The sequence below is a fragment of the Mauremys mutica genome, chromosome 2 (assembly GCF_020497125.1).
Source record: "Mauremys mutica isolate MM-2020 ecotype Southern chromosome 2, ASM2049712v1, whole genome shotgun sequence".
Classification (NCBI taxonomy): Eukaryota; Metazoa; Chordata; order Testudines; family Geoemydidae; genus Mauremys; species Mauremys mutica.
This window is the reverse complement of record NC_059073.1, coordinates 145,028,822-145,044,040: the sequence shown is the minus strand read 5'-3', so window position 1 is coordinate 145,044,040 and position 15,219 is coordinate 145,028,822. Positions and strand designations below refer to the sequence as shown.

General features: G+C 56.3%; 3 protein-coding genes across 11 annotated transcripts in view; 1 reads left to right on the top strand and 2 right to left on the bottom strand.

Moving 5' to 3' along the window:
- Positions 1-2,906, top strand: part of GPAT2 (glycerol-3-phosphate acyltransferase 2, mitochondrial) — a 42,158-nt gene extending 39,252 nt beyond the window's left edge. For all 3 annotated transcript variants that reach the window (XM_045004196.1, XM_045004195.1, XM_045004194.1), the window contains 4 exons: positions 740-860; positions 1,452-1,517; positions 2,205-2,260; positions 2,515-2,906. In XM_045004196.1, the coding sequence (XP_044860131.1) occupies positions 740-860; positions 1,452-1,517; positions 2,205-2,260; positions 2,515-2,631 (360 nt within the window). In that variant the 3' untranslated portion in view covers positions 2,632-2,906. The remainder of the gene's footprint in view (positions 1-739; positions 861-1,451; positions 1,518-2,204; positions 2,261-2,514) is intronic.
- Positions 2,907-3,289: 383 nt separating this feature from the next.
- FAHD2A (fumarylacetoacetate hydrolase domain containing 2A) lies at positions 3,290-8,964 on the bottom strand. The gene is made up of 8 exons (XM_045004200.1): positions 8,930-8,964; positions 8,040-8,326; positions 6,694-6,910; positions 6,121-6,180; positions 5,621-5,783; positions 4,793-4,901; positions 4,387-4,474; positions 3,290-3,488 (listed from the first exon to the last, which is right to left on the bottom strand). The coding sequence occupies exons 2-8, from the start codon at positions 8,318-8,320 to the stop codon at positions 3,426-3,428; spliced, it is 981 nt and encodes a 326-aa protein (XP_044860135.1). The 5' UTR covers positions 8,321-8,326; positions 8,930-8,964; the 3' UTR covers positions 3,290-3,425.
- A 1,833-nt stretch (positions 8,965-10,797) lies between these two features.
- The window catches only part of KCNIP3 (potassium voltage-gated channel interacting protein 3), a 91,934-nt gene continuing 87,512 nt past the window's right edge, over positions 10,798-15,219 (bottom strand). For 4 of the 7 annotated variants that reach the window (XM_045006673.1, XM_045006675.1, XM_045006674.1 and 1 more), the window contains 3 exons: positions 15,010-15,067; positions 14,391-14,453; positions 10,798-13,426 (listed from right to left, as the gene is read on the bottom strand). In XM_045006673.1, the coding sequence (XP_044862608.1) occupies positions 13,251-13,426; positions 14,391-14,453; positions 15,010-15,067 (297 nt within the window). In that variant the 3' untranslated portion in view covers positions 10,798-13,250. The remainder of the gene's footprint in view (positions 13,427-14,390; positions 14,454-15,009; positions 15,068-15,219) is intronic. The other 3 variants (XM_045006677.1, XM_045006678.1, XM_045006679.1) reach the window with 1 other exon arrangement.

Genomic DNA, 15,219 nt, shown 5'->3' with positions numbered 1-15,219 from the left:
TAATTCACCAGCAGGCGGGGGGGCTGAGAACGGAGCCCTCTGAACTCGGCTCACTTGTGCACAGGCTGCAGGAGCCTGTTGCCAAGCGTCTGGCATTGCAGCACCATCTTCTGGTCAGCTGGAGGCTCTTTCCCGTGTGTGGATCCAGCGTCTTTCCCGACACTGGCAGGTGGTTATGTTCGCGCTCAGCGAGTCGTGGTGTTACTGAAAATGCGAGGCTAAGAGCCAGGGCGAGCGGGAACAGGAGCTGCCCCAGCCTGCCACACCCGGGTGACTCCTGCCTTGGGCTCCCCCCAAGCCGTGCCTCTGCCGTCAGGGGTCGGGTGATGCAGACCCTGAGAACAGAACCCCCCAAACAGACAGATGGGGTGGCCCTTGGGGCAAGATTCAGACCAGCCTGAGCTGGGCACATAAGGTAAATAGGGGGTGAGGGTCAATCTTGACCCACAGCCCTGGGCTCCCCATAACCAGCTCTACCAATACCCCTTAATCCTGACCTGCTGCCACCCAATATCCCAGCTCTGGGATCCCCCGGAGCTCTGCCAGTGCCCCTCAATCCTGCCCCACAGCCCCCTGCTCTCCCTTCCCTGTTGTGCGTGATGTTGGCAGCTCTCCCCTTGAGAGGAAGTTGAGTCCAAACTCATTTCAGGTGTGACTAGCAGAACCCTGTTCCAACGTGGACCATTCAGCACCCCCCAGGTCCAGCCAGGCTGAGCCCATGCATCTCTTCTCCCCCCAGATAAGCCAGCTGGACAACTGCCCCGATTTCTTCCTCTTCCTCTGCGGCCTCCTGGGCCCCCTGCTGAAAACCTTTGAGAGAGCAGCTGCCTTCCTGGTGGAGTCTGGCTGCCCTGAGTTAGGTATGACACCCCCCTCCCCCCAGTGCATTCACCAGGGTGTGTTTAGCGAAGCCAGCTAGGCCTGTAAGAACCAAGGGGAATCACGCTGCGTGGGGTTGAGAGCAGAGACTTGGTCCGTCCCCCTGGGAACAGCCCGATACCCAAGGACAGTGCTGGCAGGGTGTCTGGGGGGTCAGGTCCAGCTGAAGGGGGGGCTCACAGCCAGCACTGGGGCTCCCCACCGAACCCCTTAATGGCTGGACTCTCCTAGCCCTGGGATCTGCCACCAGGGAAACCGAGGCACAGAGCAGGGACATGCCTTGCCCTAGGTCACACAGCAAGGCTCATGACCCACGCCTATGCTGGGAACAGCCACCACACTAAGACTCCTTGGGGGCATGCAGCTCAGGGCGCATACTGCTCCAGGGCGCTTCCTGGCTGGGCCTGTTACATGGAGACGGGGTGGGGGGGGTCTGAGCTGCTGGAGAGGGGACGCCGGTGTATATCAGTGTAGCCCTACTGAGGTGTGAGCTGCCCCAACGTCCCCAGGCTGAGGATCAGACCAAGAATGGTGCAAGGGCCCCTCCCACACACTCTGCTTGCCTCCCCCAGAGCTGGAGTACGTGGAGAAGCTGCAGCGGTTCCTGGTGAGGAAGGCGAGAGAGGACGGCTCCTTCGGTGAGTCTGGGGCAAACCTACTGAGATCCAGCCTCCCTGTACTGCTGGGGAGATGCTGCCAAGCCCAGTGTCCTCCTGGGCCTAACCCCTTCCTCACCTGGGCACTCTCACCCTGCTAGGGAGCCTTCAGCCCGGTGCCAGCCGCTTCCTCGGGGGCTCTGTGGCAAATCAGATCAGGAGCAGACTCAGGGTGCTTATCTGCCTGAGCAGGAAGAGCTGGGTGTTGTCTGCCCCCTGCTGGGAGCAGAGGGACCAGCACCAGGAAGTAACAGGCTTCTCTGCGCACTTGTGTCAAGAAATCGCTTTCCCGTCTCCCAGCTCCTCCTGCTGCGAGGATGGAGCTGCTGGTGGGCAAACACTGAGTTGGGCTGTAAACCTGCAGGGGGCAGGAAGGGAAGCCCAGTGGACGGGATGGGCCCAGGGTTTGATCAGCTGTGGTGAATCCTGTCTTCCCTCCTGCAGGGGCTTTTCAGGACCACCACAAGGGCAGCTGAAATGGGGTTCTAGTGCCACAGGCTGCACTGTAGGACCCAGAACACAACTAAAGGAGTGGGAGGGGGCCCAGCCCACAGTGGAAGTGAAACAACTGCAGGAGCTGGGTGTGGTGGGAGGGTTGCTCGGGGCTGGTACACCATGTGCCATGCCTGTTTGTCCTGCCCCTCACGTTGTTACCGTCTCTCTTTCCAGAGTGTGCGAACAGGAACCTGGCTCTGAGCTCCATCCAGACCTTCAAGGAGCTGGGGGTGAGTGCGCCCCACCTGTCTATACCCTGGTGATCATGGGGAGGTCAGTTCAGCCCGTCACACCCATTTAGGGATGGCAGAGGTGGCTACTGGGATGCTCTCTCCCTCCCCCATGGAGACATGTTGTCCTGCCTGTAACCTCCCCTCAGCCTGGCCCACCACCTGGCTGGACAGGCACATGCCCTCTCTCCTTGTGCAGTCCCAACCCTTCCTGGGTGGAAAGTCAGGGTTCCTCTGTCCTCCTCCTCCCCCAGGTGCTGAGGGAGCAGCCAGGCGCAGCAGGGCCCATTCTCCACCTCTCGGAAACCTTCAGCACCAAAGGGAACCAGGAGCGACTGGAGAAGTTCATGGGGCAGTTCACCTCCAGCTAGAGCTGCCTGGAACTGTCCTGCCACCTGTGGTGACTGTTTCAAAACCCCCACCTCTGCAGGATCCGATTGAGTGTCTCTGGGCTGGGGGTGGGATCCACCCACAGCAGCATGACCTGCATTGAGTTGGAGATCAAAATAAATCTATTCTTGGTGCCTGGGTCTCCAGCTGCTTTTACTGGACAGGCTCATGCCAGCAGTTTCCCTGCCTCTGAAAACCAGCCATGGTGGGCTCAGTGTTGCTTCCCTCTCAATAGTACCACGCCAGCTCTCCTTTCCCTTGTGTTATCAGAGAGATCAGTGTGGCAGGGCCCACCGTCCTGGACTGTGAGCTAAGGTGGGTGGCAGAATGGTCTATGCAAATACAGCCCCAGGATGGGAGAGATTCAGTCTGGGGTTGCATATAATAAACACCGCCTCCCTAACTCATTCCCCATCCCCCCTGAGCAGGGCTAGCAAGTGCATGGATTTGCCTTGCTCTGTGTCTAATCCTAGGGGAGCAGACCTCTGTGTCCCTTACCCCTTTAACAGCAGCTTGGCACCACGATCCCCCCCGCACTGGGTGTTTGAATGGATTTTACAGCGAGCGTGCTGATGGGTCAGGTCAGCTTCTCGGAGCACAGACTGCACCTGAAGCTCTGTCAGTGGCACAGCAGGACTGGCCCTTCAACGAGAGCTTTATTGCAAAATCCATATGCTGCTGAGTGACATGATTAGCTGAAGGCCATTGAAGTGCTGCACCTGCCAGTGTCCATGATCAGCTCCTGGGCCCCGGGGACTGCGCTGGCCAGGCATCCTCAAACGACCTTGTTTCGGAGGGCTCCCAGCTGGTCAATTTCACACTGCACCACATCTCCTCTCTGCAACGCAGGGTAAGCAGAGTAACATTTCCCTTAGGAGCTACACGCTGCCGCTACCAACTAAAGACTGCAGCTCCCCTTTGCTCTCCCGAATCCTTTGAACCAGCCCCTACGGGCAGCACCATGGACCAGGGTAGGATGGCTGATGCCTGATCTTTGTTACCTAGTTACAAGCATCTGAACAGAGCTACAGCAGAACCCCAGGGTTAATGTCTCCCCATTTACCCCCCAGCAGCTCAGACATGCCCCTAGCCTTGCGTACCAGAACACAGGGTGGGACTGACCCCCACCTTTCATGCCTAGAATAGACAAATTGCAACTACTACACAAAATCCAGCCGGGGGGGAGAGTGTCTGTCACACTCTGAAACCCTGGGAGCTGGATGAGTCACATGCAAAATAACGTACAGAGTGACTGGAGCCTCCAGCAGCTCCTAAGCCCCCCCGGGATGTTTTGACTGTAAGTTAAGGGGCTAAAGCCGGCATTAAAAAAGCAGCCTAAGGGGAACACCCAGTTGCTGTTGCCAATAGCAGTGAGGTGCACCCCCTAGTGGCTGTAGGAGCTCAGACACTTATTCCACAGCCCTAGGACCACGCTGGCTCAAAAGAAGAGGCTAGGCCTGTCCCCGTTACTGGAACCTCTGAGCCTGGGGCTGCAATTCCAGCTGCTCAGGCAAGCCCTTGAGTCTGTGCTGAGCGCTCCAGCCAGGCACCACAGTCGGTCCATGTGGCTCCAAGGGCAGGACCGGGGTCCACGTGGGACACCAGCTATCTCCTGTCACTGGCCCTCGCTGGGACCCAGCCTAGCCCCTGCTGTAGGGAGTCCGGATCTCTAGGTAGCAGCTTCAGCTCTCACTGCCAACCCCAAGGGGCTGCGATTCCCCAGAACTGACGCTCACCTTCAGGAAAACGGGGGGCTTCCGGAAAACTCCAGTGCCAGGGGGGGTCCCGGTGAGGAAGACGTCTCCTGGGTACAGCGTGATGAACCTGCCAGGAACAGCCCATCAGCAGGGCATCCCGGCTCAGTGCCTCCACCACACACCCCATTAGGACCACGATTGTTCAGCCATGCCCAGATACCTGCCAGGGGGCTGTGACTACCCCATGCATAGATCAGCAGTAGGGATCAACCCCACGCCCTCTGGCTCTCAAAGCAGAGCCGCTGCTAAGGACGAGGGCTACCAATGGGAGGCAGCCATGACCCTGCCACTAGAGTGGGGCAGAGAACCACACTGGGTTACCACGACTCCCAGGGACTGAGTGGTTTGCTGCTGCCAGGGCAGGGGAGGCAGGGGCTGCACCTACTGGGAGACCCACGCGACCAGCGCCTGCGTTTTGAAGATCATCTGGCTGGTGTTGCTGTCCTGGACGAGCTCCCCGTTCACTTTGCAGCGGATTCCCAGCTTGTGAGGGTCTGAGAGAGAGAGAGCAGACAGGTCTGCAAAATAACTGGGGAGGGTGGGGCGGTTCCCTGTACAGACCTCCTCTGCTGGGCAAGAGGAGAGGCCCTGTTATGCAGAGGAGGAGGTGGGAGAGTGGGGATCCAGGAGAGGAAACCTCAGATCACAGGAAGGATCCCAATTTGTTGGACAAACTCTATCAAGGGGGCTGCCGTTGCTCACTGCTGCACTGCGGCCACCTCTGGGCTGGTATGCAACAGCTGTTTTGACAGCTCACAGCAAGCTTGGAGAACGGATGCTGGGTCCAGCTGCGGCAGCAGGAGGAAATGTAGGGCGCAGAAGGTAATTGGAATTGGACTGGGAGACCGGGATTCCTGCTGGGAATAGCATCCTGAGCGCGTCAATGAGCACAGGGGTCGCCCCCTAGCGCTGTGCTTGGGGAACTGGTTCACGTACTGAGCCACCCGCCCCAATCCCGGCAGCACCCCAGGATTTAGAGGGCTCCTATGCAAATACTGAGCCGACCCGACCACAGGTGGCCCGTGAGCTCCCTTGTGTGCCCAGGGCAGTATGACTGCAGCGATGGAGCAGGTGGGAGGAATCAGAGATGAAGGCAGTTCATGCATCACCCCAGGAGCCTCTGCAGCATGAGGACATCTGTGCGGGCAACCCAGCCCTCCCTGTGTCAACCACAGCCCGGCAGGCGGGAGAGACCGAAGGGCCGGACGTGTACCTGGCACACAGTCCTTGGTGACAATGGCAGGGCCCAAGGGGCAGAAGGTGTCAAAGGATTTCCCCAGGATCCACTGCTTCCCGTTCCTCTTCATCTGCCAGTCCCTGGCGGTGACGTCATGGGCAACCATGAATCCCACGATGTGATCCATCGCCGCTGACTCCTGGGCAGGGAGGGAAATGGGAGGGGAGTCGCCGCACAGCCGCACGCAGGAGCCACTGCTGGAGAGACCACAAACGTGGGGCTGCCCGACTCCTCTGGGCACGACGGTGCAGAATTAACACACACACCACCCCTGACCGAGAGGGACGCCCTCTACTGGTGAAAAGGGAGCACGCTCAGTTCAGTCACCAGCCGGACGGGGGGGGGGGGGGGGGGGTGGCTTTTGCCAGGTGCCCTGGACTGAAGTCACCGAACAGATTGCCCCGTTCAGCCAGGGCTGGGTTTGAAGTACCAAGACCTGAAGTGGCTCCACAGTCCGTGCCCAGCTCCCTTAGTACCTTGATGTGCGTCCCTTTCTTCCCGATGACAAAGGCCAGCTCCACCTCCCAGTCAACTTCCTAGAGAAGGAAACAGGCAAGTCTGAGTCTCTGCCCCAGTCCAGCAGGGCACAGGGGCAATCAGGGCCAGAGTCCCACGGGGAAAGGCAATTAGAGATGTCCGAGATCACTGTTCCCACACCTGCGAAACGCCACTCATGATATGGCAGGTGGGCAGTACCATCTCAGTGCAGAGACACCCCCCCCCCTTACGGCCCAGTGACATGGTAGCTCCCCTAGGCAAGCTATTTGGCTGTAACATTCAGGACTGTTGGCATCTAGGTGGCTTGTTACTCGACACAGCCAGCAGAAGGCACTTGCACAAATAGATCTCGAGGCAGCTGGCAACCAGCTCTGGGCCCACACTCTACTGCCAGCAGCATTCGCCATGGCCGGAGTGGGCATGCTTGGCTTTTGCTCCCCCAGTTCCTTAGCTGGAGCCGTTAACAGACACCATCCTCGGGGGCTGGCGTGCAGACAGGTCTTGGCTGAAAGGTCCCCGCGGGCATGGCAGGAGGAGCGAGGGCTATTTACTTGGCTCTCGGCTGGGTGGATGATCTCGTCGTAGGGGCCGGTGACGGAGCTGGGAAACTTGCTGAAGATGATGGGCTCCTCGGGGATTTTCATGTTCTGCTCCCGGCAGTGGTCGGCGTAGTTCATCCCCACACAGATCACCTTCCCCGGGTTAGGTATGGGGGCCAGGAGGGTCACCTGAGCGCGTGGCAGGATGTGCTGGCCAGACTCCTGAGCCCTAGAGACAGAGGAGGGAAGGGGCAGCTGAAAGGGATGCTGAGAGAATGGGGGAGGCTCTTCACTGGGGAAGCCAAGGACGGTGGTGTAGTGCTCAAAGCAAGGGACTGGGAGAAGTGGATCCCCTGGGTTCTACTCCCAGTTCTGGCATGGATTTCCTACGTAGCTGTAAGCAATCCCTTGCCGCCCTGTGCCTCAGTTTCCCTCCTGTAAAATGGGGCTCACACCCACCTCTTGCATAGACACGGCCTTGAGAATCCTGCACTGAGAATGACCAGTCAGAGCGTGGGTCCAGGACTGACTAGGACAATCCCAGCTGTACACTTCCACACCTTTCCTAACCAGCTTCCAAACCCCAAAACAACTGCGCCCCCTAGTGCCCATCAAAGAGCATCTCATCCCTACCTCTAAAAGCGCTTTAAGAGGAGGAGGTTCGTTATCCCCTTGTTTTACAGCCAGGGAAACTGAGGCATGAGGCAGGGAAAGGCCATGCACTGAGTCCATGGCACAGCTGGGACTAGAACCCAGGGCCATAGGTGCCAATTTTGTGGATGCACCTGCAGCCCCCTTATCAGTGCATCCCCCCAGCACCTCCTGCCCGCCACGATCAGCTGTTCCAGGGCACGCTGGGGGGCCAGGGCCTGCAGAGATGCCAGGCAGAGGAGGCAGCATTACTGAGAGAATCTTAACTTCTCCATTCCCTGCTTTCTAGTCATTGAAGCCCAGGCTTTCAAAGGTATTTAGGTACTTCACTTTCACTGAAATCATTGGGAGGTAGGTGCCTAAATACCTTTGAGGATCCAGGCTCAACTCTTAACGCTGCACAGACAGCGAGCCCCAGCCCTCAAGCTGGGTTAATTCACCTCTCGTGCATGGCACCACTACCTCCTTTGTTTTTTTGTTAAAGACCCCGTTGGCACAGCTGCTGGCTTTGACTCTCTGCATTCAACAGCCCTGCAGCAGGTGGGGGAGCCCACAAGGGTGCCAAGCAGCAGGGAACCCAAGCACCAATGCACAGGAAGGGAACAGCTCCTGGATGGGGAGCTTGTTAGCTTGAGGGTCTGCTTGGCCTTTCAGGACAGAAATGGTTTCTAGCACCCCCTGCAGGTTCGCTGGAGATCCCCACTTACCTTCTTGCTACGGCCAGTGCTGCATCCCCTATCTCCAGGAACTCTCTCATCCTCCTGGGCAGGGAGGGGTCGAAAGCATTTAAATCAATCACGTTGCCTCCATCTTTCTCCTCCAGCCCGATCCTGGGCCCATCTGAGCCGGTTTGAAACTGGACCAGCCTCATAGCCCCAGCTAGATGGGAAACGCCCCTGGACTCTGTTCCGCCCCAGCTCGTGCAGCCGGGCAGCCTCCAGCTCAGTCTCAGACTCACTGGAAGGGCTCTTAGGACAAACACCGGCATCAGATCCTGCGGGAGAGAGATAAACGAGCGTGGACAAGTCATCCGTGCACTCCAGTTGGGTCTCTGCCCAGCAGGGGTGTCTTATTTTTTTTGTCAAGGTCCAAATTCTTGGTCAAAGTATTGTAAACAGAGAAAATAAACTAATGATGATAGATAAATAAATAAAAAGAGGATGGGGTCCATCCAAAAGTGTCTGGCAGACAGGATTTGGCTCACGGGCTGCCTATTAACTACCCCAATGGAAAGTAACCAGAACCTGGGCTCTCCCTCTACCACATGGTGGGGGGTGGGGGGAAGGGGGGGTAATTGGTCACACACAGGGCTCAAACCCTGGGACACCCAGTTGTTCCCCAGGGTCACGCACAGCTGCGTTTGGATTCCCACGGGGCCAGAGGCCCGGGCTGTGACCCCAATGGTGTCATGGGGGTGAGGGGCCCCTCTGTGAGGCTGGAGGGGGGGAGACAAGGGAGGTGGGGGGGTCATTCGGGGAGGCCAGAAGGGGGGGCGGGGGAGGTGGGGGGGTCAGTCTGGGGGCGGGCCTGGTGCGGTTAACGGGCACTCGACGAGCCCGGGAGGGGGAGGGGACGCGCCAGGCCGCCCCGCCCCCACCTCCGAGCCTGCCCGCCGGGCTCCTCCCCCGTTACCTGCCCAGCGCCTCTGGGGTGGCTGCTGCCCTGGCGGCACCTCTTGTGGTCGCTCACTGACGCCGTCACAAAGCCGAGCCACTCCCCGTCACCGGGCTGTGACGTCATAACAGCCTTAGCCTGTAGGGGAACCAATAAAAAACTACCTCTCCTCCACTCGCAATGAGTGCGGCGGAGCACCCATCAACCAATCAGAGAGCGTCCAGGGCGGGACTTCACGCGCTACCACCAATAAACAGCTATAGAATAAGCCCCGCCCACTCCTCTATTCCCTTAGAGAGCGTGACTGGCTGTCACCATGACACCAAAGGCAAAGCGTGGGACAAGCCAGGCCGGGCGCCATGACACTAGGGGCAGAGTGTGGGGAGAGCCAGGTTGGGCGCCATGAGACTAGGGGCAAAGTGTGGCGAGAGCCAGGCTAGGCGCCCTAACATCAGGGGCAAAGCGTGGGGCAGGCTGCAGGATGAGCCATCATAACTAGGGCACCAGTTACCTTGCAGAAGGGTTGCCGTGTGGCTCCCCAGCCCCAGCAGACCCCATGGGCGCCCTCATCTGCAATGCAGCACAGCTCCCAAATGGTGCCAACGGGCAGCAGCAAATGGGGCTCCAATGTGCTGCACCCCTTTGTCCTGATGTGCCCTGACCCTGCTCATGGGGGCAGGACCAGCTTTAGGAAGTGCGGGGCCCAATTCGAACAGTTTCAACAGGGCCCCAGCAGGGATGACTAAAAAAAAAAACCACGTGGGGCTTGTACTCGCCAGGCGGTGCTCTGAGTCTTCAGCGGCACTTCGGTGGCGGGTCTTTCACTCGCTCCAAGTCTTTGGCGGCACTGAAGGACCTGCCGCTGAAGTGTCACCAAAGACCCAGAGCAAGCGAAGGACCCGCCGCTGAAATGCCGCTGAAGACCCAAAGCGCCACCACGTAGGTAAAAATTAAAAAGGCGCCTCTAGCCAGGGAAGGGATTCTCACTGGGCCCGGGGGCCCGATTTGGGGGAATTGATGGAATAGACCTAAAGCCGTCCCTGCATGGGGGTCAGCAGCAGCAGGGCTAGAGAGAGCGGAATCTCCATCTCTCCCCCCTCCCCAACCATGCTCCAGAAAAACCTCCTCCTCCTGCCCCCAATAGTCCTTGCTCCCTACCTCTCTTCTGCCTCATTTCAGCCCCCAGACCTGCCTACCCTCCCCGCTCCGCCCAAGGCCTCTCTGCCTTCTGTCAACCCCCCCTCCCCTTCCAGCACAATGGAAGGTTACGAAACCAGCAGCAGTGGAAGGCTTGTTCGTTTAGCACCTAGCATGTGTCCATGACTGGGGCTCCTAGGAACCATAATTATAATACTAAATTAATAAACTAGGAGCATGGCGCAGGGTGCTGCAGGCATGTTCCTAGCAAAGCGGGGAGGCACCATGGGTCAGGACTCTCTCATCAAGGGTGACCCTTTCTAGCACAGCGTCCCATAGGAAAATGGCTGAGCTTATCCAAAGGCATGAAGCCCAGCCCTGCAACGGCTAAACCACGGGCATCACCCGCTCAGGGCATGATGCGCAGCAGAGTTGTTCCGTACCTCCAAGCTCCAGGGTCTCCATTACTCACCCTCCATAACATGGCCCATCCCAAGTGCTGCACTGGCATTTGAGCTGTGTAGCCAGCTGGCTATGCAAAGAGAGGCCCAGGATAGAAAGCAAAAATAGAACCGTGTTCATGCTATCAGCTGTGTTTCATGGCACGGGAAGGCTTTGGATACAGAAGCAGCTGGGATCTAATGCTAGAGAAGGAAGCAAAATGGATGGGAGCCTCTTTTTTTTTTAAGTTTATTTTATTAAAATATACAGTGACTGAATATCAAGTAGTTACAGAGAACAGGAACCAACGACTGTCTCCCCAGGTTGTGCTGTGAGATTGGGGACACTGGAGCAAAGGCTACTGCTAGTGAGACATGCGGCCATTCCTTATACTGTACATATGTCAGGAAGTATCGAGTGCAAACTCTCAGCCTCCGGGAGAGGGCTTAGGGTAGAGAAGAGGGAGAGATGGACGGAATTCAGAGCCTTTTTGGCAGTGGGAGACAGAAACAGACTGATCTGGGCCTTGGGCAGAAAGAGATAGATGGTTTTTGGGCACTGAGAGAGGTTGAGAGGAAGATGAGGACTGAGTCTGGGTGGTTAGAAGTCTGGATCCTTCTGCTAGTTCAGATCTGGGAAGTGGGGCTGGAGCACTTGGGGGTAGTGAGGGAGAAAGGTGGGTCTGGTTGTATCCAAGGGGAAGGCCTGGGAGAAAGAGGCAGAGCCTGCACTAGCTTAAGCATCAGTGACAACTTCCACCAGGACACCTTCTCTTCCCCAACGTGTTTGGTGGACTCTTCCCCACTGCAGACCCAGGGACTATTTCTCAGGCCTGGTGCTCTTCTAACCAGAGACTGTTCCATCCCCAGCGAGGCAGGGTCATTCAATAACCAGACCCATCCAAGGTTACTAAAGGAACTGAAAGGGGAGTCTCTCTAGGGCACCTCATCTAGGGGATTTCTAGTGCATTGGAAACAGATAGCCCCACGGCTCTGTGACTCTGACACGGCCAACAGGAAATCCCAGTGAGATGGAGCATCCAGCTACTTAGAAAGTTCCTCATTAGAGACTGTACTGACTTATCCCTGACTTGGATCTTGAGGATGATACCCTCTTGGTTGCAGAGCTACCAACCCACCTCCTCTTTTCCCTACCAAACCCAAAGACCGGTGACTTGACTAGCCCTACATGCGCTGATTTCCAGCTGGCTTTTCCAACTCTCTGGCCTCTTTCAAGACTTGTTCGCCCAGTGTCAGATCTCATCTCAGTCCTGGAAACAGCATGTGTAATGCCTAAAAATAGTCACTTGTTAAAAAAAAACAAACAAAAAAAACCCAGTCCCTCAAACCAAACCTTGTAAATGTCCCCCAGGGATAGGTGATATTTCACGCCCTATTTGACTTATGACTTTCAACTGCAGCCTGGAGCTTTGGGCATATTCGTAAGTCACCGCCCGTCAGCTTTCAGTGTCACAGAAGAGACAAGATGGGTGAGGTAATATCCTTTACTGGACCAACGTCTGTTGGTTGAGAGGACAAGTTTGAGCTACACAGAGCTCTTCCTCCATCTCCATGTACCTCAAAAGCTTGCCCTCGCCACCAACAGAAGTTGGACTTATAATAGGTTGTACCTCACCCACTTTGTCTCTCACACACCCTGGAACCAACGCAGTTAAACAACACTGCCTATCCCACAGAATAACAGTTTTCCAGTGTAACCCTCAATTGCAGTCAACAGATATTTGAGCCAGATCTGATGGAAATGATGGACTGGTGGAAAACAATGGAAAATTTCAGCTCCAGAACGTAGCAGCAAGGGCCCGTCTCCTCCTCCAGTTTGGAAGGGCCAGGGTATTTGTGCTTGTACTTCTGCTTCAGGAAATTCAAATCCTGTTTCTTTGTTGCAGATCGCCCCAGTTCCAGTCTCCTGAGTGAAGATACCTCATTCTCCCCTACCATTGCAGGTGGAGGGACATTCATTCTCAATGCAATTGGGGAGAAGGTGCGCTAGCTTCTTCCTTTGCTTCCCTTCTCTGGGGACGCTAGAAGGCCCTGTACGCTCTCTAACATTCGCACACAATGTGGAACCTGCCTTTGAATGGATGCTCTTGTGCTTTTAGAACTGACGTTCTGGAGATGATTCTCAACAGCCAGTAATGTCTTCTATTCAGATGTCCACAAACCATCCTCTCTCAGCTGAGACACATTCAGGCTCCAGGATCTTGGTCCAGGAGCTTCCTGCACATGGAAAAGTGGGAGCAGGTCCTCAGCTGGTGAAAATTGATGGAGTTCAGTTGAAGTCAGATTTCGCAATGGGGGTATGAAGTCCATGGAGTTATGCCAAATTGTGCCAGCTGAGACCCATTTTTTCTTCAGTAACTGCCTCTCCCTCCTTTTCCTGATGGAACCCAGTAACTGCCCCATTGCCAGGTTTTCACTTGATGCTAGTGAGAAGAACTCCACCTCCCACATGCAAACGTCCTTTCCATCCCGTTACCATGCGAGAAGTGCTGAGCTTAATCCATGAGGGTGGTCTCTTTCCCACAGGTGGTATTTAACGCTGTGTAGCATTCCCTTGCTATATCCTAGGGGAGAGCTAGCCAATCCCTCTGCTAGGTCAGACAAACCCATGAAACCCAATCTCTCTCTGTCTCCTCTTGCCCTTCAAGTGAGAATCCGGTCAGTATTAGGAGCAAACATGAGTACGTCCTCTTTTTTGTTTTTTTTTTAAATATAAAAAGAGTTTGTTTTTCTTCTCATAAAGATGTGTGTGTGCTTAACAAGAGAGACAGACAGAGGCGTCCGTCTGCGTGCAGGCCGGGAGGCAGCCGCGCTGGGAGAGTCGAGATCGCATTCTAGATCACATTCTCGAACAGCTGCATGGAGCTCATGATGTTCTCGTCCTGGAAGGGGAGGAGAGAGAAAGGTCAGGGCAATGGTTCAGAAACAACACAACCAATGGAGATTTGTGGTTCAGTGAATGAAGAAGCAGCTTGGGAGGCAGAAGATTTGGGTGCTAATCTCAGCCCTGCCACTGACCTGCTGTGACACCTTGGGCAAGTCACCGCCCTCTCTGTGCCTCAGTTTCCCTTCCCCGCTCTTTGGGGTTGTAAACCCTTTGGGGCAGGGACTAACACACATCTGTTCAGTGCCTACCAATGGGCAACTGGTTGGCTGGGGCCTCTTAATCTCTACTGTAATAATAACAATATATCTGACAGAGGTGTGGTCTGTACATTAGACTGGCAGCTGCCAGAACCGGAGTTCTAATACTGGCCTGTTGGGTGAACTTGGGAAAATCGGCACAGAAAGAGGACGGGACTTCCCCATTAGGGATAGTAGGACTGACCTGCTTTGGACAGTGTTTTGAGGTCTGCCGATGAAATTAGCTAAGGATCGTTGCTGAGTCAATGTGCATCATCTAGCACTGTTCATGTGCTACCACACACATGTGGGCATGCTCCATGAGTTAAATCAACCTGCTCTTAACGGAGCTTGGTCTGGTCTCCTGTCTCCCTACGACAGCTCCATCCCCTCTTCGCTTTTGCAGTAAGTGCTTCCACGGCAGGAATCAACATGTGTAATCCCACAGCGCGTGTTACACAAGAGGAGAGGATCTGGATCGGGGGAAGCTGCAGTCAAAAGGGATTAGAAATGGTCTGACTGGAATTTGGAGGGTTAGATGAATCAGTGTCCTGGCTGGACAATGCACTGGGCAAATCGGTAAGATGGATTCTAGGAAAGGAAGATGGGTAAGATGGGCTCTGAATCCTATAGAGGGGGCCAGGGATATGGTCAGGAGGAAGAAGAGGAGGGATCTGCAGGATCTGGAGAGCGATGATGAATCCACAGCAGCGACCCACTCACCTTTTGACAGGTCTCTAAAAACTCCTCGATTGTCACCACGCCGTCCCGATTTCTGTCCATTTTCTGAAACGGAAAAGTGACGCTCAGAAGGTGCATGGGTGGCGGTCCCAGCGAATCTGTGCCTAGGTGCAAGAACACCACCCCCCAACCATACTGCGCCCGCCTGTACCCTAAAAGTCCACCTTCCTGCAATCCTGGCAGGCCTGGGAATGGACTCTCTCTGCCTGCATTCTGCCCGGTGGTTCTGAGCCCCCATCAGGGACACTCCTCCCAACCAGTCCTCCTTCCTCCTAAGGCCTGTAATGGAGCGGCCCCCCCGGGACCAGAGTGTGTCGGTGGCTTGTAACCCAATCTCAGTGAATCCATATCAAGAGTCCCTAATGGGGCCCCTGCCTCTGCAGCTGCCAGGGTCTGCAGCAGGATTGCCAGCCACGGCCCCCGCCATCTGCCTCCTGCCCGCAGCCGTGTGGGAATCTGCATCTGCTCCTGTGTCGGTGAAGCTAATCCCGCACCCACACCCTTTCCACCCTGGCATAATTCTACTCATGGGCGCTGACTCCGTGGGGGCTCCGAGGCTCAAGCACCCAGGGAAAAAAAATAGGGGGTTTTCAGCACCCACCAGCCACACTGGTTCCGGCCCAGGGCTCTCCACTGATCAGCTGTTCGGTGGGTGAAAGCTGTTGGGAGGAGAGAATGGGGGGAGCAGCTGGTTGGCGAGGGGGGCCTCGGGGGAAAGCGTGGAGTGGGGGCGGGAAAGGGCAGAGAAAAGGCAGGGCCTTGTGGGAAGGGGCGGAGCCTCATGCAGAGTGGGGCTGGAGCCCCCACCGGG

Coding starts and splice junctions, on each gene's coding strand:
- FAHD2A (XM_045004200.1), bottom strand. CDS start 8,320: ATGCCGGTGTTTGTCCTAAGAGCCCTTCCAGTGAGTCTGAGACTGAGC. Junction 6,911..8,039: donor GCACTGGCCGTAGCAAGAAG/GTAAGTGGGGAT, acceptor CTCTGTCTCTAG/GGCTCAGGAGTCTGGCCAGC. Junction 4,475..4,792: donor CTGGTCGCGTGGGTCTCCCA/GTAGGTGCAGCC, acceptor TGTTCCTGGCAG/GTTCATCACGCTGTACCCAG.